Raw genomic sequence first — 23,364 nt, 5'->3', positions numbered from 1 at the left:
CATTTCGATGTTTTTATTGAACGCTTTATAGGTTTTTACTGCAGAAAAATTTGGTCTTTAGTCATAATATTTTAACTAGATACAAAAAATATCTTCAAATAGGTATGTGAACTTTTATTAAATTGTTAATTCGAAATATTTGTATTGCAAGTTCAAGTTTCTCAGAAAACAACAATTTTTTACAAATGATACTCAATACGGATTTCCTTCGAACAAGGGTGTGAAGCTTTAATGGACGTATTCCGCATATAAAATATTCTCTTACTATACAGACAAGAATTGCATAAGCCTTGGTGTACACCAAGATACTTAAAAATCTGAAACTGAATTTCGTTCCAGCTCAATTACTAAAACGAAACCGAAAAGTCATAGTAGCAATACGTGTTAGGCTATCGAAAAACTATTTTCAAACTGTTTACCTATACTTTTACTTCTATTAATTATTCTTTTTATGTAAGGTCTTGGCTGAGATGAAAAAGTTAGTGTCACGAGCGAGATTCTAACCATTCGATTCTTTCGGGATTCGATCAAAGTCACGATTGCCCAAGTGGTTCGAGTAGCGATGTATTGGGCCGAAGGTCGTGGGTTCGAATCCCGCTCGTGACACTAACTTTATCATCTCAGCCAAGACCTTTCATAAAAAGAATAATTAATCGCAATAAGTAATTTCGTCAATTAGACCACTAAATATTTTGATTAATATTCTTTTATTATCTTCTATTTCGTATGAGTAAATTAACACATGTTTCCCACATGAGAAGATTTTCAAGCTGCTTTTTCTAAATGTCAGCAATTTCGGATAGCGTGACCCACGTACTATTTTTTCTTCTTAAATAGAAATAATATTTTGTTACATTCAAGGGTAGCATTAAACGCATGGTTTATTTTAACTAAGTAGAGTGAACCCTGCGGTTTATTTTTTTTCTTGAACAAAATCGAATCAGTTCAAAATTATAAAGAGTAAAATGAGCAACGTTATTCTACTATTAATTAAAAAAATGTTTTAAATAAAAAATAGAAACCAATTAAATTAAATGGCTATGATAGGCAACAAACCATGAAATATCATGCAATCGCGTGAGTGATCCTCAACTCAATAATTGGTAAATGAATAACGTCTTATGTCTACAAGGCAATGATTTTATGACAAAATTTATTAAAAATCATTATGCTTACTACGAAAATTGAACATACTGTAATTGGACAGAATTAATGTAATCAAAAATGCGATTTCGATTAAAGTGAAATTTGGCTCGACTGAATATTTATTACATGTATGACTAATCAATCGCCAAAGATAAAAAATTGGCTTTGAAATTGGAATCATGGCAATGGAAATCATTGCAAAAGCTTAATAACGCTGATTGCTTCGATTTGAAAATTAAAACTCCCAAGGAAAAGGCTGAAATGAAATAATGTAATTCTGACTCTAAATGCCAATTGAATATTAAATTTAATTTAAAAGTACAAGTAACAATCACTCTGATAATTTCATATTAGATGCAGATTTCATTCTTCTTAGATTCTGAATCAATGTAATCAATATTTACTCATTATACACGCCGAAAAAGGATTAGGAAAAAGGATTTTTTATTCATCAGTTTTGTTTGAGATTTCGTATATTTACAAGTTGTTTTGCTTTTAACTGGAAGGAAAATGGTGCACTTTTGTCATTTAATGATTTTTTTACTACCGTAAAAGAAAACCGCGGCTCAGAATGGATATAGTGAGTTGCGAAAATTTGTGTTGTGTAACTTTAGGAAAAAACAATGTCCGAAAGCAGCAATTTTGCCCCTTAATGTTAATAAATTAAATTCATTCCGACAAAATTAACGTGTACAAGTAAAGTAATTAAAAAAAGATTTATTTCATGAATGTAATGAAATAACAGTCTTCAATAATTCAGGAAGTTATTGTGTATGTGAAATACGACTAGAAAGTCACTTTTGTCCATAGTCTAATTCTCAATTGTATTCGTTTCTTTTTTGTTGTTGTTTTGTTACATCAACCTTTCACAACACTTCCCCATTAAGCCGACTTTAAATTTGTTACATAAATGGAAAGTTCATTAAAAATCCAAAAAGATTCGTTAGTTTTTGTCATTGTAAACTTAAGAAAACTTATTAGTGGAAGCGACTTTTCTGTGAGCGCCATTTTTGTCAGTATTTACAGAATGAAAAAACATTACTTAAACATTAGACAAGAACTTTGGAATCTCGTAAAATTTTATGTACTAACGAATATTTTACTTATACTTGTTCGATTAAGGTTAAAATAACAATAACAAATGAACCCCATATGATTTTTAATGGATTTTCTATTAACCCAATTAAATTTAAAGTAGGATTGCTATTTTATGAGATATGAGGGCTTTGTGGGAAAAATGTGTAAAAGGTTGAAATAACACAAGAAGTGAAGTATCTTGAATACAATGGAGAAGCAGCATTAGCACAATAAAGACTTTTCAGTCTATTTGGCATGCAGAATATCTTCCTGAAGAATTGAAGTCTGTTCACGGCCTTCTGTACATGTACAGAATTACAATATAAAACCTTTCGTGTTAAGAGGTAGGTATTTTTCTCCATATGCACATTTACGCAACACTTAAAATAATTTAATTAACTAAAATTACTTTTAAAGGAACATTCAAATAAAAAGCTCTAATCAATTAACGTAAACAAAGCGCAAGCAAAACACAAACAGTAAATACATTTTATTTTAACTATATTTTCGTATTTTGTCATCCGAGTGACACTAAAGTAAATCGAGTAATCAAAAAAAATGTATTTACAAATCGAGTAATTTCAAAATCAGCCAAAAAACAAGTTTTATGAATAATAACTTGGCAAAAACTGTACTGCACGGAGCCAGTTGGTTCTATTGACCATTCAATTAGAAACTAAAAGTTTATTTTAAAAAAAATATATAACATGAGAATAAGCAATATGCAATGGAATCACGGAGTAAAGCCAAATTCTTGAAGAATTAGACTTTTTTTAAATGTTTGATGTGTGGAATGTGATGATTGTTTTATATGTTATATTATAGGTTTTGTGTGATGTGATGATGATATATGTACGTTATCGGTATTGAATTTGATTAATAATATTGGCGTAGGTGCGACTGAGTTTACATGTGTCTGTTCTATAATTGATGCTGTGTGTTATCCCTGATGATGTAAACCATTTTTAAATAGGTACGTTTATATTTGCTTTGTTCTGTTTGTAATCTTTTTGAATTGTTGAAGTTGAAATTGTGTTTGTGTTCAAAATGGTGAGTAGCCAGTGCTGTAGGATTTTGCTTGGGTTTTTGAAATCATAGATATCTTGCTTTACTCTCTTAACCGGATACACATATTCTACATGTATTTGTTAAATTTAAACAATGTTTGTAAATCCCTGAAGATGATCTTAATAAAGATCGAAACGTTGGCTTAAAGAAAATGTTTTCCTAAAACTTACGACATACCAGATCGCATATCACGATCTCCGAATAATCATATTTAATACTAATAACTTTTATTCCGCTGGGTGTACAACCTAGAAAGTAAATTCTCGTACAAAAGTAATTTCTGTATTATGAAAACGTGCTACTATATTGTAAACAGAAGAATAAAAAAAATCATTTCTATAAAACCTTGTATAATGCATGTAAATAACAAATCTTTAAAAAATAATAAACAAACGAAGAAAATGAGTTCAGTCAGACAACATTAAAATTAGCCAAATACAATTAATAAGAAATCTTACTGGGATATTGATTCAATAATCAATCTCATCTCGTTTAATATATACGTAAAATATATTTCATCCATTAATCATTCTTTAAAAATTCAATTGATTTTCTATAGCCTCCTAATCCTTGGTTCTTTATTGGTAAAGGTGTATGATTGATTGCTCAGTTTAATTCCTGATGGTTTGCTGTTAATTGGAACTTAATCTGTAGAACTGACAAGATTTCAATTATCTGCAACCAATTACAATATGATGTATGTGTACTAAATTCTAAACCTCAATCTATCTGGATGTTTCTCGTTAGTAGAAAATGAATACAATCAGTTGTCATCTAGTGATTGTCAGTGAGGATTGAAAGAATTCAATAAGACGCGTTGTGCTGATTAAACTTTTGTTGTACAACAAAAGAGACGCAGCTTGAAACAGTTTTCATTCACAAATAAAAATTGATCAACCTTTGATTTGCAAATCATTGAATGGTCTTACTTACTTATGCTTGTTGTAAGCTTCTTCTAAAGCAATTCCGACACTTTGAATTCCTATTACGTTAAAAATTAACGCATTTTCTCTCGCTTATTTATTTCTCATTTGCGAGTCTCGTCTTGATTAGATTGCAAAGTTCATGAATTATAAATTTTGAAAAGTTTTCTGACAAAGACATCGCATTGCAACGACTAGTATTTCGAGGGAAAAGGCATTATAATATTTGTAATAATAAATCTGGTAATTTATTTCTTTGAGAACAGAACTTAAAACCATTTCATTTGATATTATTCTTATTTTTAAACCTTTTTTCAATGGCTCCACTCAGGAATTTGAGTGAGTAGTGACAGTGTCACGGTCATAACATTATTAGAAGTAGAGAGCCCATAGAGCACGTAATGTGATGACCACGGGTTAATAATTAATCGTTGTGAATATGAGACCTTCGAAGACATGATGTTTATTGGAAGTTCTGGTCCCATGACTTTTTTACTCGAGGGTTCGCAACAGCAGAAGTTATATAAACCCTCAGAGTGCCAGTGTTTTTGAAAAAAAGTCCATTTGTAAGTATGTTGGGTTCGAACCCGGGACCTTTACCTTACAGTGATGAGCACCGTGTCAACGCCTATACCGTTGCGGCCACCGCCGGGTCCTTAGTCATTGTTAAATAATAAATAGTGTATTGGCTTCCATTTGAAAAAAAAAAAAATCAAAATGACTCGTCCTGGTCACATGAAACGCCAATTTCTTTGCTATTACAACATGCTCACCCCCTCAGTAAAGCGGTGAAAGAGGGGCAAAGTTTTTTTTCTCACCTTTTGTTTCTCTAGTCTTTTTGACTATCTCCCACATGATGCACGTGTAGGCGGTGATTATCACCAGTAGAGGAATGAAGTACATTGCAAAAACGCAAAAAAGATTGTACAGCGTTTCATGCGCTTGGGATGAAAAAAATCCAAAGGAAACGCATTGCCAGAAGTCAGGATAGAGCGGATGCTGAGAAACGTGGAATACGACGCTCTGTAACAAAAAATATTAAAATTATTATTACGCTTAAGAAAATGTAATCTTAGTTTTTATATATTGCATAGAGTATTGGCTGTTATTGAGATTGACAACGATCAAGTTTTAAACAATTTTTTAAATATTTACTATATTACAAAAACTAGAATCCTGCAGGATAAGCTACTGAGTCCCTGCCGTCCTACTATTACGATACGACAGCGGGCACGGATTTGAGTTGTTTTTCTTTATTTCAAATTTGCATTTTTCTTAATTTTTTAGATACTGATATCAATCTCATCAAGATAAATAATAAGTCTGTCATGTTTAAAAAAAAGATTTTGAATTATATTTTTAACTTATTATTGTAATGGTAAATAAGTAAAGTGTTTTATAGAATTAAAACATAAATTACAGTTAATCTATTTAATCTCAGCACTGGTTTACCCTGTCGTAATTGCCTACATATAATAAAACCTCCTGTTTGGCCAGTGTAAATACAGTAGGACCGTATCTCCTAATGTGGAAACATATTTATTATTATTCTCGCAATTTTACTTTTGTACATATTATCAAATATATGTAATATCCAGGGCCGATTTATCTACTGTCCTTTCCTATATTTTTTATTGGGGTATTTTTGGGAAAATTCTGAGAGACAAACTTTTATTTTTTCTATAATTTCTCATGACCCAGAAAGTGTTGATCAAATTCTCCAGGATAATGGAGAGGAACTTAAAGAAAACTTAATGAAGTTAATGTTTACTAAACAAACAGTAAACAAAAAAGATTAGTTGGCGTTTGAGGCTTTTGAATAATCCCCAAAAAATATTAACATTCCTTAATCCATGATTAACACGTAACTTAAAATCATCACACTAAAATTTAGTTTTTACGGTCTTCGACATATTGTGCAAATTGTACAATAAGTAAAATACTACATTACAAGAAAAATTAAAGATGATTCTGTTCATGGGAAAAGTGGACTTTTTAATTTCATCCTGGCCTTTACCCTTTAATGAGCAACATCCAGAACAATGTAGAGTTCAAATCTTCTTTAAGGTCTTTACTAGGTAAAAGAAAGACAAAAGTGTTGGGATCACCAAGCTTTCGGCAACATTATGTTGCTATCATCAGTGCCTATTTATTAAGAAAAAATATACATAATTAATATTAATTTAACAATCAACAATTAAAACAATAATGCATACTTTCCCAAGAGAGAAGAGATAAAAATTCTCATCGGAAAAAAACTAATTTAAAAGTGCTTTGGTTTAGGTTATGAAGCACATGGCCAGCATTCAGTTATACATGTTACAGTTAGTTTAGGGATGGGGATAGCTACCAGGCTCAGTGCACTCTCCATTATGCGCCCTCTAACGGTCGCTACCTTTTTTCCGTTTTTTATAAATTTCCAAACCCGCAAATGTTGAGATAGAACCTAGTTCGTCACCTTTTAAATTGAAGGCACTCCTCGGATATATACCTTTACCAACAGGAGTCTTCTCTCAAAACCGACCTCTCGACCCAAGATCTCCGGAGAGTCCAACTTGAAAAAATGTCCATTCTTTGTAGCATGAGCGGACAACCTGCGGTCAACTTTTTATGAATACAATCCAATCTATGTTGGTCCATTCTAATATGAATTTTCTGCTTTGTTTGTCCAACATATTGAGCGTCGCAACCACCGGACACTCTATAAACCACTTTAGATCGTGTGCCAATCGTTAGAGGGCGCATAATGGAGAGTGCACAGAGCCTGGTAGCCTTCACTAACTGTAACAGTCCAACCTTAGGTGAGGTGACGTTGTGTCGTCTCATCTTAATTGTAATCCTCTGTAATCCTCTCATTTTAACAAGCTGTAATTCTAGTCATTAAAATAATACTCTCTGTGATAACATATGTTTTTAATGTCAAAAATAGCTAGTAAGAACAAAAACAGTTGGATTTGTAATTATATGAATTCATTAGTGAGGTAATTTTAAATTTTTTTATTATATATATAAATTATTATTTTTTGTCAATTGTTAATGTTACATACGAATAATTAGTCACTACTTTACATAGATGTCTTGTTCACCATGTATAGCTGAATGCTGGCCATGTGCTTCATAACCTAAACCAAAGCACTTTTACATTAGTTTATCCGATGAGAATTTTTTTCTCTTCTCTCTTGGGAAAGTATGCATTATTGTTTTAATTGTTGATTGTTAAATTTATATTAATTATGTATATTTTTTCTTAGAAAGAGGCTTTATAAATAGGCCCTGATGATGGCAACATAATGTTGCCGAAAGCTTGGTGATCCCAACACTTTTGTCTTTCTTTCACCTAGTAAAGACCTTAAAGAACATTTAAACTCTACATTGATTATCTGCAGGTCGATCTACAAACATCATTTCAACATCTAGAACGTCCCGCTTATCGATGTTTTTTGACGATATAGTTCCGAAATTTTTCTTTCTGGCCAACGGGGAAGTAATTTAGTGCTATCATTTTAAATGATAAATAAATAGGTAATTTTTGGAGAAGTTGGAGATTTTGTTTATTCGAAAAACAGTGTTTGGCTAGGGTTTTTTACGAACGATTACTCCAAATTACAAACCGTTCGCATCGTTGAATTCAGCGACAACAAGACTTTCAACATTTGTGTACTAGTCTTGCCGTTTGAAACAGTTAAATTATTATCAGTATCCCGCTATCCTGTAGAGTTTGATCAAATCTTTTTGGCTCACGAGAAACTAGAAAAAAAAACATTACGTGTGTTAAAATAAAGAGGGGGACAGAAATTGAACTGACCTAGTATAAAATTTTTCAATACAATTAAATAAATTATTTACAAGCACTAGTTCCATAATAAATATAATTATTGAAATTTCATATTTTCCATTTTTCTTTCAATAAAAACCTTAATCCAAGCGGTATTAAAACTTTCGCGCTAGGCTTTCATTTTTGCACGATGAACCAAATTATCCTTCCATTGGAAATCCAGGAACATTAATAGCACTTTATAATTACTTGAACACAAAAGGTTTTGGATATTAAATAAAGTAACTACATTTAGAAAAAGAAGGAAAGTATAGTACAATAATTTAATAAGCAGCATTGTCGGAGTTAATTAAGTTCAAACGGCGGTAAAAGGCGACTTTTCACTCTCCTTCAGGCCCAAGGGAAGAAAAGCGTTAATGACTTGGAATTAAAATATCATGGTTGTTGGTTATTATTATTGCTTTACCGCTCGAATTTATTTTGCGTTTCATTGAACTTTGATTACTTTTGCACATTAATTTTCTTCCGGTTTTTCATGCTTCCCCGTTCAGAAAACTGTTCTTTAAGTATTTTTTCTTTTAATGAGGGTATTTTAACTATGATGTTTTATGAACCCTCGGAAGGCCGGTGTTGTTGAAAAAAAGCCCAATTTTAATTATGCTTGGTTCGAATGCACAGCCTCAGCATTCGAACCCCGGACCTTTACCTTACAGTGATGAGCGTCGTGTCAACGCCTAAATCTTTGCGCTCACCGTCTCCTCCTAAATTTGACATTTCAAAAATGTTTTTCCAACATATAAAATAGAAAAACTTATATAAAAACGATAGATTATCTTTTAAGAATTTAACGAAAAATGCTTGAAGTTCATTGGTTTATACTGGTCCTCAAAACATTTTTCCTATAAATTCACTAATTTCGTGGTCCGCTTGACCAATTAATATATTACAATTAATTAAGGTTTTTAGTTCCCGCTCGTGCCAATGACTTTTTTATTTCAACTAAAAACCTTAATTAATTGTAATATATTAATTGGTCAAGCGGACCACGAAATTAGTGAATTTAATGAATTAAAATGAAGTATATTTCACTATAGCTCTCATTGGCCATTTCATTTGTCGCCGAGGATCCATCCGATTACACGGCATTTGAAAAATGGCAAAAAGGAGGGAAAATTCAAAAGGTGCGGTTGAGATGGCCGAGTGGATCGAGGTCACGATAGCTCAAGTGGTAGAGCAGCGGCGTATCAAGCCGAAGATCGTGGGTTCGAATCCCGCTCGTGTCATTGACTTTTGTACCTCAACTAAAAATCTTAATTAACTGTAATTTTTCCTATAAATTAGAACCCTCAACAGGTCAGTTTTCTGCGAGCGTCAGTTTTTCAATCTCATATCTTGACCTTTCGCTTAAAATTAAAATTATCATTGAGCTTTTATGTCTGTTTAATCGAAGTGGTATACTTTCTCGTTATAATTCTAGTCTTTCGATGGTGTATAGTATAGTATAATATAGACAATGTAGTAGTCTTTTACGATGTATATAGAATTTTTACATGGCATGTATATGTATGTCAGAAGGCCAATGTCGGTATAATGAGTTACCTAACGACCCTCAAATTATTTTAGACGTGTGTAGGGCGATGGAGGAATAACAAGTTCATCAGCATAACTGAGTGATGATGTAAAGGTGATCGACCAGCTTCTATTCAACAATATATTTGATAAGATCGGGGATGCGGTTCAATGAATGTTCTTGTGTTGTTTGCCAAGATTTCAGTGCTTTATTCCACCTTCCTCAGGGCTCGACAATGGATATATAAACATCCAATATTTTATAATGGCTCATCTGTATAAGTGAAAATTAAAATCAACTTGTTTTTACAACTTACAGATTCTCTGGAAATATTTAAAATTGTTTCTCTTATCAACATATAAAAAACAGTTTTTCTCTCTTTTGACATTTCTTATACTAATACAATGTTTTTAATAAATAAATAACTGGCACTTTTTACAAACTATTATCACAGACAAATCAGAACGTAAATAAATAGGACTAGTAGCCGTTGTGTATTTGTTTAATTTATATAATTTTTTTAATAGATTAGAGAAATCATAGGTTATAGTTTTAATTATTTATTTATTACAAATGTAAAATAAAGATTTTAATGACATTTCTCAAACGCGGACAAATATAACAGTACCTTCACTAGTCCTCTTTGTTCACGTTGATTTTGTCTGTGATAATAGTTTGTAATAAGTGCCATTTATTTATTTATTAATCTATTTATTTATTTATTGAAAACATTGTACTTAGTATAAGAAATTACATAAAGAGAAAAAAAAAGTTTATACATTTTGGTAAGAAAAAACAATTTTAAATACTGACTGAGAATCTGTAATCTGTGAGAATTTGATTTTCACTTACACAGATAAGCAATTATAAAATATTAGACGTTTATATATCCGTTGTAGAGCCCTGAGGAAGGCGAAATGAAACACAGAAAGCATGTCTTAGAATCAACACCACAACATCGACCACATCCCCCTCCTACCAAATATATTGCTGAATAACTGAGTGAATTGTATGAAAATAAAAAAGAATGTATGTAATGTATGTAAGAGTTTGAACAGATTTGGATTTTGATACTGGTAGCGTTGTGGACTGAATTGACTAAGCTGTTGATGACCTGGAGCCCAACCTCGGTGGCTGGAACGGAGAAGGCCGAGTTCTGACCCCGGACTGCCAACCAAGTGGGTCTCGAGGCCGCCGGTAATTTATTGAAAATCTTAAAAACTTGAATTGCCGGTGGACTGTAAGGAGTGATAGGCTCAACTCTGTGCAGGTTGTTGATTGTTGTAACGTGATCAATATTGATTTTATATAAATCAGTACCCAGTTTCTGAATTTCAACCCTAATAACATATACAGAAAATTACCAAAATGAGGTCTAGAATGGGTTTTTAAATTTCTTAAGAGGGCTCCCACACGAGCTGTTACAAAACCAAATATAGTTCAAACTATGTAAAGTCTTATTACGATTCACGAGAGCATTGGTATGAAACATTTTTTTGCCAACTTAAAAATTGATGAACGTTTTAAAAACGAAAGTGAAATTAGAAGAAATCAAATTTTATTACACGGATAAATATATTTTTAAATGATCTTATTTATACAAAACAAATTGGTGTACTTAGAAATAAGCATATTAAGAAGAAAGTAATATAATAAGTACAGAAGTATAACCATATAATATATTTAATAACTGAATAAGGTTTGAGTTCTAAAAACGTCTGTCTTGGGCTAGCAGCTGATAATGCATAGCCAGAAATAAACAAATAATCAATATGCCCTGAAGCAGTTCTTTTTCTACTATTTACTACATTCACTACCTCGGAATGTGTAGTATTTCTTGAGATGAAATTATCACCTTTTTATTTGGACAAACAAATCGTCGCTTGCTTGATAGGTTGCGTCTACAATGCCAGGAGAGATATGTGTAATTGTATCTTTGGTTCTTTTCATAATTTATATTTTAATGTAATTGTATATATATTTTCTTTCATTCTTTAACTCAATTATATAATTTTGTTGTGACTAGCTTCTTAAAAAATACTCTAGTTTATTTTTACAAAAGAACGGATTGACAGTAGTTTCGGTTAATGTAAATATTTTGTACTTATAATTGATTTTTTACGAAACAAATGATCAATTGAACAATGTTACAAACCAGTTATTTTTTCCCGTACTACCACATTATGCAAAAAACAAATGTTAAGCGAAAGTATTCGGCTTCTTTTGTGTTTCACAGGCCAGGTGTGCCGTATTGCCGGAGTAAATGTCTTGGAATTGTTGGAGATTTACTCGCACGTGCATTATTATTTCATTTTTTAATTAAAAAACCGTTTGATGTTATGCTGATATATCTTTATTGTAATATTGACCTTCGCTTTTTTTCACACCTGCTGTCATAAATTGTAACCTTTGTGAATGAAATAAAATCTACATGTAAGTCGGTAAAACAAACCGAAGGCTGATGTTTAAAATAAATATAATCTTTAATAACAATCAACATAAATGTGTGCGAGTTTATTTCTTTTATAATCATGGTAATACTAATTTAATACATTATTACATATCAATAAACTTTGAAACGAATATTTATTTATTTTTTATTTAATTATTTATTTATCTTTTTTTTGTGTAAGTAATTTCTTTCATGAATCAAACACTCTAGACCATACAAACAATTTTTTTAAAGGTAATACTCAAAAAATCGTCTGTTTTATACGCGCAATTTCTACTTAAATTGAATGGAATAAAAATACTTTTTTTTAACGGGGGTTCGCAACAGCAGAGATTATATCAACCGTCGCAGTGCCGATGTTTTGGAAAAAATTTTTTTTTTAAGTTTATCGAGTTCAAATGCAGGGCCGCTGGATTCGAACCCGGGACCTTTATCTTACAGTGAATGAGCGCCGTGTCAACCCCTAAACCGTTGCGGCCACCGACGCCGCTAAATAACTATTTCGATTTAACTTTTTTTATCTTTATCTAAATTAATTAAATTAAATAATGGGATAATGCATGAAACTTACTAGAAATAAAAGGTGTAATTGCGTTACAGGTAAAAGAAAATGTTTATTTGGTAATTACTACAACATTTCAAAAGGTTAATTAATTAATTAACTGTAGGATGGACGAAAACGAGACATTTAAAGTACGTAATTAATTCAGAATAAATAACTACATTTTTGTCAGTTGAAACATTGAAAATTTGAATATTTGCTATTGCAGTGATTATTTATTATAATTACAAAAATATAGACCAGTACTAGTATATATATATATATATATATATATATTGGGTTGTCCGGAAAATAATGCAGGATTTTGGTATTAAACAAAAAAAAAGNTATAAATTTGCTTGGAAAAAACAAACAAAGATTAATTGTTTTCTCATAACTTTTAACAATGATCAATGATCTTAATAGGTACTAGAATACTATCTAAACAAGCAATAACCTAAAATAACAAAATCCTATTATCAAACTTCTTAACAACAGTTAATTAAGTTCGAAACACTGTCTCAGACGCTGAAATCCTCTTTGCTTTAGCTACGGTGGTTTTAATGATCTCAGTTCGTCGGCTATAGATTTTCTACTTTGACAATAATCACTCTCGATTCTACAAAAACAGGCAAAACGTTGTTTCTAAATCTATCCAAAACCTGGTTCTTATGTATGTTGTCCATGTTTGGTTATTTTTATGTATGCCATTTTAAGTAGTGGGATTCCTTTATACGTCAGTACGTAAATCCTAAATCAATCAATATGATTGGGTTGTCGGTTAAGCTTCTTTGTAGTCATTAACTAAGCTTAGGATTGCTTTCATTTCAAAATTATAGCAATAAATTACCCCTTTATGTTGGAGAGTCAATCATGTAAATTAAATAATTCTACGTCTCCGAGTTTTCTACTCTCTCGAAACTAAAGCAAAATCCGTTAATTTTATAATCAACCGAGATGGAATCTACAACACAATAAAATTATTGGGCACCATCGATACAATAGTTGAGTTATCCAAAGTCAATTTATGTTACCGGTAGGCCGAACATGAACGCGAGCAGGGAACAATAGGCTTTCAGATATTGTTGAATGGAATATACTTGGGTTGTCGTATTTCTTATTATGCATTTTATTCCTGTTTACAAAGTAGTATTTTATTGTAAGTTTTTGAGCGAGGAACGAGATCAGAGGCAATGTGACTTTTTGAGAAATTTAAATTTTGCATTTTATTTTTAATTTTTTAGGACAGTGATAAGTATTCATGATTGTTTTGAAAATATAATTACAAACAAAACCTAATTTGCATAGTAGTTGTTAGTAAGAAATTAGAAATGATTTCATCTATATTAGATAGGTGCATACTTATATTTATTATTTCCTCATAAATTTTAATTGGTTGGGCAAGGTTTGCTTTTTTCTGCGGAAATTTACGCTTAAGACAATTTTTGATTCATTAAGCTAAAATTGTTCCTTTTATATTCGTAATAAAAAGTTACGAGTCACCCACCTCGAATGTTTCGAGTCACATCCGCAAAAGTCCTTGGATTCCACCCCGCAAAATCGCATTGGCCTATAATACATTCCAAGAATGATCCAATCTGAAGTTTTCGACCTGGGAGAAAAAGGTGTATTATTGCGAGCTGGTATTCGTTTTCCAAGATACACGGAAGGAAGTGTGTCCTGTGTCGGTTTAGACAAGTAAAGAAAAAATTCCCTTGCCAATCCTGCTGTGCAGTTTTTATGTGTATAAAAGTGCAGATTCAAAAGGAAACTGGTTGTATATTATAACTTCTTAAAAAGTAATTTTTTTTTGTTTAACCATCTTGAATTGCGTGCACATTTTATGTTTGTTCGATAAGTTGTTTAGAGTTGGAGGATATTTATTATAATTGGATAAAAATTTAAGCATCATACGCAAAGGAGACCGAAGTTTGAGAAGTGCAGTGCATCATGTGTCATATATTTTATAAGCATTTTAAGGAACTTTTGCGAGTTTAAAAGACAGATAAAATTGAAAATAAAACTTATAAATGTCATCATATTAATTTCACTCAATCGATGTTTTTTCCACGCAGCATGTGAGAAAGCCAGCGCATTCTCGGTTGTTTCCATTGCTGGCTTATGTCTGGATGTCACAGTTGCTGCATTGCGTACTGGGTTTAGGTTCCATAGGTTACTTTTTTAATTCTAACTATATAATTTTTGTAGTATTAAGGGTATTACTGTAAATTAAGAACACGAACAGTTTTGTGATTGTTTATAATTTAATTAAAATTTCTATTTGCCATATCTTAATGTTTTATTGTTTATTCAAAATTATGATTTATCATCATGCAACAATATATGTAGTTCTTATAATTAAGAAGCACCGAAGCCACAAGAAACAAAGTAACAATATATTACAAATTAAGATCAATCATAAATCAAATTTAAAATGAATATTTAAGTGTATGTAAAAATTAATGTAATTAATACTTGATTTTCAGGAGAAAAGCTACTGTAGTGAAAGGAAAATTTGAAACATTTACAGGGGGGCTAGGGATGAGAGAACTTAACAAAACCTCTTCTGAATGATACTTTGTCGAAAAGTATTAGGCTCATGTACGAGGGTTTCTTGCCGAGAACAAATATTGTAAGTCATATTTTAATTATGTAATTTTTTGCAACGTGATTTTCTGGCTTTGGTGTGCTTCTGTGTCATGAATATTCAATTTCGGTAGTTTTTTTAAACTTAGTGTAAGAAAAGAAAACGAGAATGAGATTAAACATATAAAAAGTTACCACAACCGAACAACCCTTTCAATAAAAAAACTATTTCAATTTTTTTATTAATAAATAATAAATAATTTTTATTAAACTTAAGGCCCTCCGCGAGGTCAGAGGTAGCAATACGCCTTGTAAGAGTTAAATTTTAATTAATCACTAAATGATTTTCTGGTTTTTGATTAATTTTCTTTCAAACCGTCGTAATTAAACGTTTTTTTATTAAAAGTCATAAATTTCTGATATCGTTTAATTTAGTTTATCTTAAAATAAATATGAGAGAGAGAGAGAGAGAGAGAGATTTTATTTGTAGCAACCATGAATTAGGTATTACAATTGTCGAAAAATACATATTATGCATATAAAATTACAACGGTTATAAAATTATAAACAGTGGTAAATAAATAAATGTTTTACAATAAATCAATGTAGGATAAAGCAATTTATTTTAGACTTTGTAAGAATTCATCTGCACTATAGAAAGCATGTGTGACTAGATGTTGATAAATTACTTTTCTCAGCTTGTTTTTATCTAAGTGTTTTAATTTGTCAGATGCCGCATTATTATATTTCACCATCCAATATTTTGTACTATTTTTAAGGTTTTTTAAGTTATTATAAGGTAATAATAACTATGAAAATACATATATGTAGTTTGAAATAAATAACAAAATACGAGTGTCCGTTTTTTGGTTTTTGGGTGTGTTTTCCTTGAGACGTTACATCAATAATCATGAAAATTCCATGAAGCATAGTAACCCACCGGAGTAAACGACCAAAACCTCTGACTTAATCCACCAAAGACCCCGATAAGCAGCTTTCACCTTTCACAAACATATATAAGAAGCTCGATTAAGAAAAATAACGTACAAACCAAGCACAGGAGATGGCCAAATGTTTGAACGCGCCAGACGTAATAAATCGACGCGGAATTCTAGAATTGTATCATGGACTAAGAAAAACTTATCCCACCACAGTTTTTAATTTACGTGATTTTGTATAAACTGCGTGAGTCGCTTCGTTAACGTTACGCCAATATTCACGTATCCTTAATCCTTGAAACAATCGTACCTAACTTTATTTTGAGAGAATATGCAATTTTATACAAATACTTTCATTTTAAGGCAATATAGTGTACATAATTAACTTATTGTTTTGAACAAAAGTGATATAAGTGACCCTAATGTTCTGTCCGACACTGTACACGTCAGGCTCAAAGCGCTTTTCAAGTGTTCATCTTCAAACCCTTTGATTTTCATTCTATTGTGATCACGCCTCGGTTCTAATTACGCATCAAATGAATACCAGCCTCGTCCTCAGTCCTTCTGTAAGGAATGGTGGAAAAGCGTTTCGAAGGAAGGAATGATTTCAGAATTGGCAACCCTGGTTAAAGCTCAAAGAGGGAACTAAGATTAGAATTGACTAATTAAGTTTGCCTACTATAATAGACCGCCCAATTGTCCTAATTAGAAATTCTTATCGATAATGTTATCAGAAATAATGGGAAATTTACGATTGAGATTTAGTTACAGACAACGCCTAAGCATAGTCTACATAACGCAAAACTATATAACTCTGTATTCAAAACAACTATTTTAAATAAATATCTTCATTTTTTCGTACGCTTTTTAACATAAAAATTAAATTATACATTATTATTTTTAAACAACTTTTTATCTTGAAAGTAGTAACAATACCTTTCACGAGCGGAAATTCAGAAAATTCGATCGGTTGAGGTTGAGATGGAGAGTTTGTGTCCGAGTGGATCGAGGTCACGATAGCTCAAGTGGTTAGAGCAGCGGCGTATTGAGCCAAAAATCGTAGGTTCGAATCCCGCTCATGATACTATTTTTTATCATATTTACCATATTTTACATAAAAATTAGCAATCAATTTAAATATTCACTTTGGATAACTAGGACCAACTAAAAATAAATTAATGTTATGAATTATTGTACTTTCTTACTGTTGGTAGGAAATAGTCAAATAACGCCAAAGGTAGTAGGTTGGAATCACGCTCGTGACAGTGACTTTTTTATCTCAACCAAGACCTTAGAAAAAATAATTAATTGATTCAAAGAACTAACTTGGCCAATTGACTACGAAAACGTAAATGGATTGATCATATTAATTATTTCAATTAATTTTTTTATCAAAGGTTTTGGTTGAGAAGAAAATGTTTGCGTCACGAGCAGGATTCGAACCTACGACCTTCGGCTCAATAGGCTGCTGCTCTAACCACTTGAGTGAAGTCCCGATAGCTCAAGTGGTAAGAGCAGCGGCGTATGAGCCAAAGGTCGTAGGTTCGAATCCCGCTCATGATGCTATTGTTTCATATTTACCATACTTTGCACAAAAATTAGAAATCAATTTAAATATTCATTTTGGATAAATAGGACCAAATAAAAACAAATTAATATTACAAATTATTGTACTTTCTTACTGTTGGTAGGAAAAAGTCAAATAATGGCCAAGATCGTAGGTTCGAATCCACTCATGATACTATTTTTTTCATATTTACCATACTTTGCATAAAAAGTAGAAATCAATTTAAATATTTACTTTGAATAAATAGGACCAATAAAAACAAATTAATGTTACAAATTATTGTACTTTCTTACTGCTGGTAGGAATTAGTCAAATTTCGCCAAAGTTAAGCGGTTGGATTCCCCCTCGCTAAATTTTCAACTCAACCAAGACCTTAGATAAAAAGCTTAATTATTTGCAATAAAATATGTTTTATTAGTTTTTCTCAATATTATTGATTAGGAAGTGTCAGGGTCATCTTCGCTTCAAACGCCTAATAAGTTGTAAGTTGGGTACCGATTAGTGGGTTGAGATGTAAAATTGAGGATTAGATTTTTATCAAATCATATTTGGAGATCATTTTGCATAGTTGTCGGAGGTATAATGCACAGCGTTGACAATGGTTCTGAGGACTTTGTATTGCAAGAATGTAATTTTTGGATGTTGGAAAGTTTAGCCAACCCATTGTACGCCCTTACGCCCAAACCACCTTCAGTAGCGTCTTGTAAAGTGGAGGTTCGTTATTTGTAGATAAGAGGGATTTTCTAGATATTAATTTCTATAGTGTGTCTGTTTAATTCTGTCTTTTTGTTCGTACATGTCTGTTTCATTATAAATGTGAATGGGGATAGAATCCACGGTTATAAATCTAGTTTTAGGATAGAAGATTAGACGTTTTTATTTCGGAGGGTAAAAGCAACATGGGTGCTCTGCTTTCATTTACCTTAATGTTTACCCCATTACGCTATACACAACTGTACAGAACCACTCAGCGTCCAAATCTTAAAAGTCTACAAACCCTACAAACTAAAATTCTGCGAACAATAGTTAATGCTTTTCCTCTACGTCTCTAACCGTACAATTCATATCGACTTAAAAATCCCATTCGTATCCGACCTTGTCCAATCCCGTTGCAAAATTTTCTTCCTAAATTGCACTCAAAGCCCTTAATACGCGAATTGTCATCCTCAACATTACCCGCCAATCCTCGTCGGAGGCTGAATCGACGTTGGCCACGCGACAATTTAGTTGACCAACATCAGCAGAGGATAATTGTCAATTGATCTCCACCCTGTTGAACTTACAGTTGCTATAATGAGTCTCACGTCGTTGTGTAACAGTCATGTGCTGTGAATTTGAAGGGTTAAAATTTATTTTCCAGCTCCACTTTTCAATTGTTGACTAATCCTGTTATTTTGTAATTAGTGAGGCTTGTGTTGAAGAGGAGAAGTCTCTGATCCCTGGCTTACTGAGATAGATTGAGGTATGGAACTATTATGATTTACCGGAACATCATGTTGCAGTTTGCATCGGAATTGTTTGTATATTTAGAACAGTGGTTCCCAAACTTTTTTGACCCATGGACCCCGTTTTATAGTCAAAAATTGCCCACAGAACCCCAAGTGAAAAAGCCACATAAATGCATAATATAAAACTTACAAATTTAAAAAAAAAGTTTTGTTGAAGAAGTATGTTTGAAATTATAAATTATAAATATATATAAATTATAATTCAATTAATTAAGGTTTTAAGTTGAGATATAAAAGTCACTGTCACGAGCGGGATTCGAACCACATACTTTTTATCTCAACTTAAAACCTTAATTAATTGAATGTTATTAATTGGTCAAGCTGACCACGAAAATAGTGAATAAATTATAATATTAATTACTTTTGTTTAAAATAAAATATAAAAAAATTAATGACTTGAATGTTATGATGACGAGAAGAGATGTTGTGAGTGTTAATTTCTAATCGGTTTCTTTCTTTTGTGATGAGGTTCATAACGGCACTGAATCCACGTTCTACCAAATAGAAAGACGGAAAAGCAGTCAACAACCTCTGTATAATAACCCATAATGCAGGATATAAAATTGGGATGTGTTTTTGTAACCAGAATTTGTGGTATCCTTGTTCAAACATTGATTTAAGTTCCTCATTTCTGGATATTTCAATAAGGTGCTCCTGTATTAGTATGGATTCATCTCTGTTTGGGATCTGAGTTTGTCCACGCGCAAAAGGGTTCAACACCCAGTCGGGAATGTCCAAGTGAAGAATGTCTTCAAATCTTTGGTTCAGGTCTGTATGAAGAGCCGTTAAGTGTTGACAGTAAGCAAGCAAATCTTCATTTCAAATTTGCAATTTCGAAAGATTTGGAAACAGAGCATTCTCCTCCTCCCAAGTTTTGTTTGTAAAGAAAAAGTTTTGCAACAAACGCAGATATTACGCTTTTAGTTTTGAATAAATTTAATTGGTCACCTTGTAATTTCAAATTAGTTTCGTTAAATTTGGCAAATAAATAAGACATATAGGCGTGTCATTTTTGAGTTAATTAAATTGTGTCGCAAATCATTGTCTTTGGTTTCCAGAAATTCCAACCCTGAATCAAAGAGCGCATAAATCGATTTAAACATGCACTTTTAGAAAACTAACGTTTATATTATTTATTATTTTATATTGTTATTCATATTATAGTATTTTATATTAAATCTGGCGCGGACCCCCTGACGTTGTTCAGAGACCCCCAAATCAATTTTAATCTTCCACGGACCCCCTGAATGATACCGGGAACCACTCGGGGTCCGAAGGGACCACTTTGGGAACCACTGATTTAGAACATGTAACATTCGAAGAAAATGGTAAATTAAATGGAAAATCTACATTAATATTTAAAGCGGAAAAAAATCTCGAAAGCTGAATGACTGGCTTAATTAATTAGTTGGGGGCTGCTTTGAATTTTATACATTTATTATGTATATTTTATATAAAGGGTGTTCGGCTACTCGTGTTACAAACTTTACAAGTAGATTCTACATTCAAAATGGAACCAAAAAGTACTAATTAACTATGGCCCGAATCCCAAAAGTTTAGGAGTTATTTCACTTTTTCGGATTTTTTAAGATATCACGACCTTGCTTCAAATAAACAATGATAACTCCAAAACAGAAAGGCTTTGGATAAATTCGTTGAAAGCATTGAAAACTACGTTAAATTTACAATAGGATGTGATCAATACTAAATTAGTTGAAAAAATTATTATGGTAATTCTAAACCACTATTTCCAAACCTAGAAACCAACAAGTTTCAGCAAACGTACTCCATTCAATATGCTTTTTAGTGGTGCAATTGCTTTTTTAATTACGTTTTTCAAAGATGAAAAAATTGGTGAAGGGAAAGAAAAAAACGTGGTGGAAGAATTGGTAAGGTGGAAAGATTAATAATAATAAAAAATAAAAACTACAGTACTTTATGTTGTATTGATTTTTACCAAACGAAAAAGGCTTTTCTCCCAAACATATATTTCCCTACTGCAGTCACGAATAAACTATATTTAGTTAAAATATTAATAGTTTCTTCAGCCCTTATACAATTAAAAAAATCTATTTTTTAAGTCCAAGAAAGTAAAATGTTTCTTGCAGTTTTACGGACTTTAAAGTGATTCCCTATTATGGTACTGAAAAACTGTCATTTCGACGATAGATTTGCACAAATAAGTAGCGAACTTTTTCAACCAATATCATAATTGAAGAAAAGAAAACTAACCAAAATAAAGGCTATTTATTTTTGCTAGTTATGGATATTAAATTGAGTACGGGAATTGTTCGTCTCTAGGTTTGGAAATAGTATAGTTTAAAATCACCATACCAAATTTTTCAACTTAAAAAAAAAAATATTTTCAATGTTCTCGCTACTAAAACCCATATTTCATGAATGTGTACAAGTTTAGTGTTGATGACATCTTTTTGGAAATTTAACGTAGTTTTCAATTAATTTATAAAAGGTTTTGGTCGAAATAAAAAAGTAGTTTTCAAAGGTATCAACGGATTTGTCCAAAAGCTTTCTGTTTTGGAGTTATCATTGTTTATTTGAAGCAAGTTCGTGAAATCTTAAAAAATCAGAAAAAGTAGAATAACTCCGAAACTGTTGAGATTCGGACAACCTGTATATATAAAACAAACATTAATTGGTAACGATTGGCGAATGTTGCGTAAATTATGTCAATCGTCGATCCAAAATCTTTTATATGGGCTTCTTTTCAATTAAACGGAACTAATTAACCGCAAACTATTTTCAAATTGTTTTTTCATTAAAATATTAACGAAAACAGACCTGTTGATGACTGGAAGAAAGTTATTTGCTTTTATGTTCAAACTCTTGTCAACGGTCGGAGGAAATTAAACAGTCAAACTTGGGTTGCGTCGGCGTTGCAAACAAACGAAATAGAGCCGGGGCAATCGTATTATTTTTAATGTGAATAAGTAATTTTCAAGTTGCTAGTTTATTGTGTAGAACAAATATTTGAAGGCAAATTGTATGAGCGTTATTTGACCTTCCTACCAACACTAGGGACGTGCAATAATTTATAAGCTTTTTTAGATGATCCTAGTTAACCAAAGTGAATATTTAAATTGATTGATAATTTTTATGTAAAGTGGAGTAAAGATGAAAAAATTGGGTCACGAGCGGGAATCGAAACCACGACTTTCGGCTCAATACCCCGCTGCTTTAACCACGAGTCATATTTTCGGTCCCCTGGACACCAACTCACCAACTTCCCCTAACGTTTTTCAGATTTCCCTTTTTTTCTCATGTATTCAAATTTCGTGTAATCATTTCGAATCTTAGCGAAACTGAATTAGCCGCGGGGAGCTATTAGCAAAGTGTTGGATCTACAGTAATTATTATATTAATCTATATGTTTTTAGTTGGGCTTAGTTAACCAAAATTATTATTTAAATTTACTTATAAACCTTATGTCTTATTTAATTTAGAAAATTATTAAAGGATTGTTGAATTAACACCCTCTTTATAAGGAAGCAATATGAATTTTGGAGAGCCATCTAAATAATTCAAAAGTCGTTTTTAAATATAACAATAAGATGGGTAAAAAAATTCACAAAAATAAAGTGTATTGATCCGCTTTTAAGATTTTCTAACTTGGTTTACTCTATCCCGTGTTAAGATTGCCCCTTGGTTTACTATGATCAGTGCAAACAGTACCAGGATACCAGGTTGACACAGCACAGATATGATTGTTCTGACAACATTAGGCCAAGAACAGCATTCTCAAGGCATCATCATGAAATCAATCATGAAATAAACTATGATGATGTGGTTGTAGTTGACAGCGAGAAAAATCTGGACAGAAGATTATTAAAAGAGTTGTTACGTATTAAATACGATATTAATTCAGTAAATTTGAAAATCTTGAACAGAAGATTATTAAAAGAGCTGTTACATATTAAATATGATATTAATTCATTATTAAAAGAAATGTTAAGTATTAAATCTTTTGGTAATTAAGTAAATTTGAGAAACGATATCAGTAATCTTAGCGCCCTCTAAAGTTGCCTAATTTAGTACTTTCTGTCAGTGTTGTGTCATTCTGTGTCTATAACCACAATTGGTTACCTCTCATTTGGCTACACACACACACACACACACACAGATATATATATATATATATATATAAAGTATATGTATTGTTGATTTTTACCACCGTTATCATTTTAATATTGTGCTT

At 31.7% G+C, this 23,364-nt stretch overlaps 1 protein-coding gene across 1 annotated transcript in view; it reads right to left on the bottom strand.

Moving 5' to 3' along the window:
- The window catches only part of LOC106667018 (gonadotropin-releasing hormone II receptor-like), a 128,717-nt gene extending 122,132 nt beyond the window's left edge, over positions 1-6,585 (bottom strand). Inside the window, exons 1-2 of the mRNA XM_024225539.1 lie at positions 6,565-6,585; positions 5,033-5,237 (exon numbers count right to left, since the gene is read on the bottom strand). Coding sequence (XP_024081307.1) covers positions 5,033-5,237; positions 6,565-6,585 — 226 coding nt within the window. The remainder of the gene's footprint in view (positions 1-5,032; positions 5,238-6,564) is intronic.
- Positions 6,586-23,364: the final 16,779 nt, after the last annotated feature.

Source organism: Cimex lectularius, unplaced genomic scaffold (genome assembly GCF_000648675.2).
Source record: "Cimex lectularius strain Harlan isolate CLEC.00 unplaced genomic scaffold, Clec_2.1 scaffold72, whole genome shotgun sequence".
Lineage (NCBI taxonomy): Eukaryota > Metazoa > Arthropoda > Insecta > Hemiptera > Cimicidae > Cimex > Cimex lectularius.
Note: the sequence above shows the minus strand (reverse complement) of the source record. Positions and strands in the feature narration are given on the sequence as shown.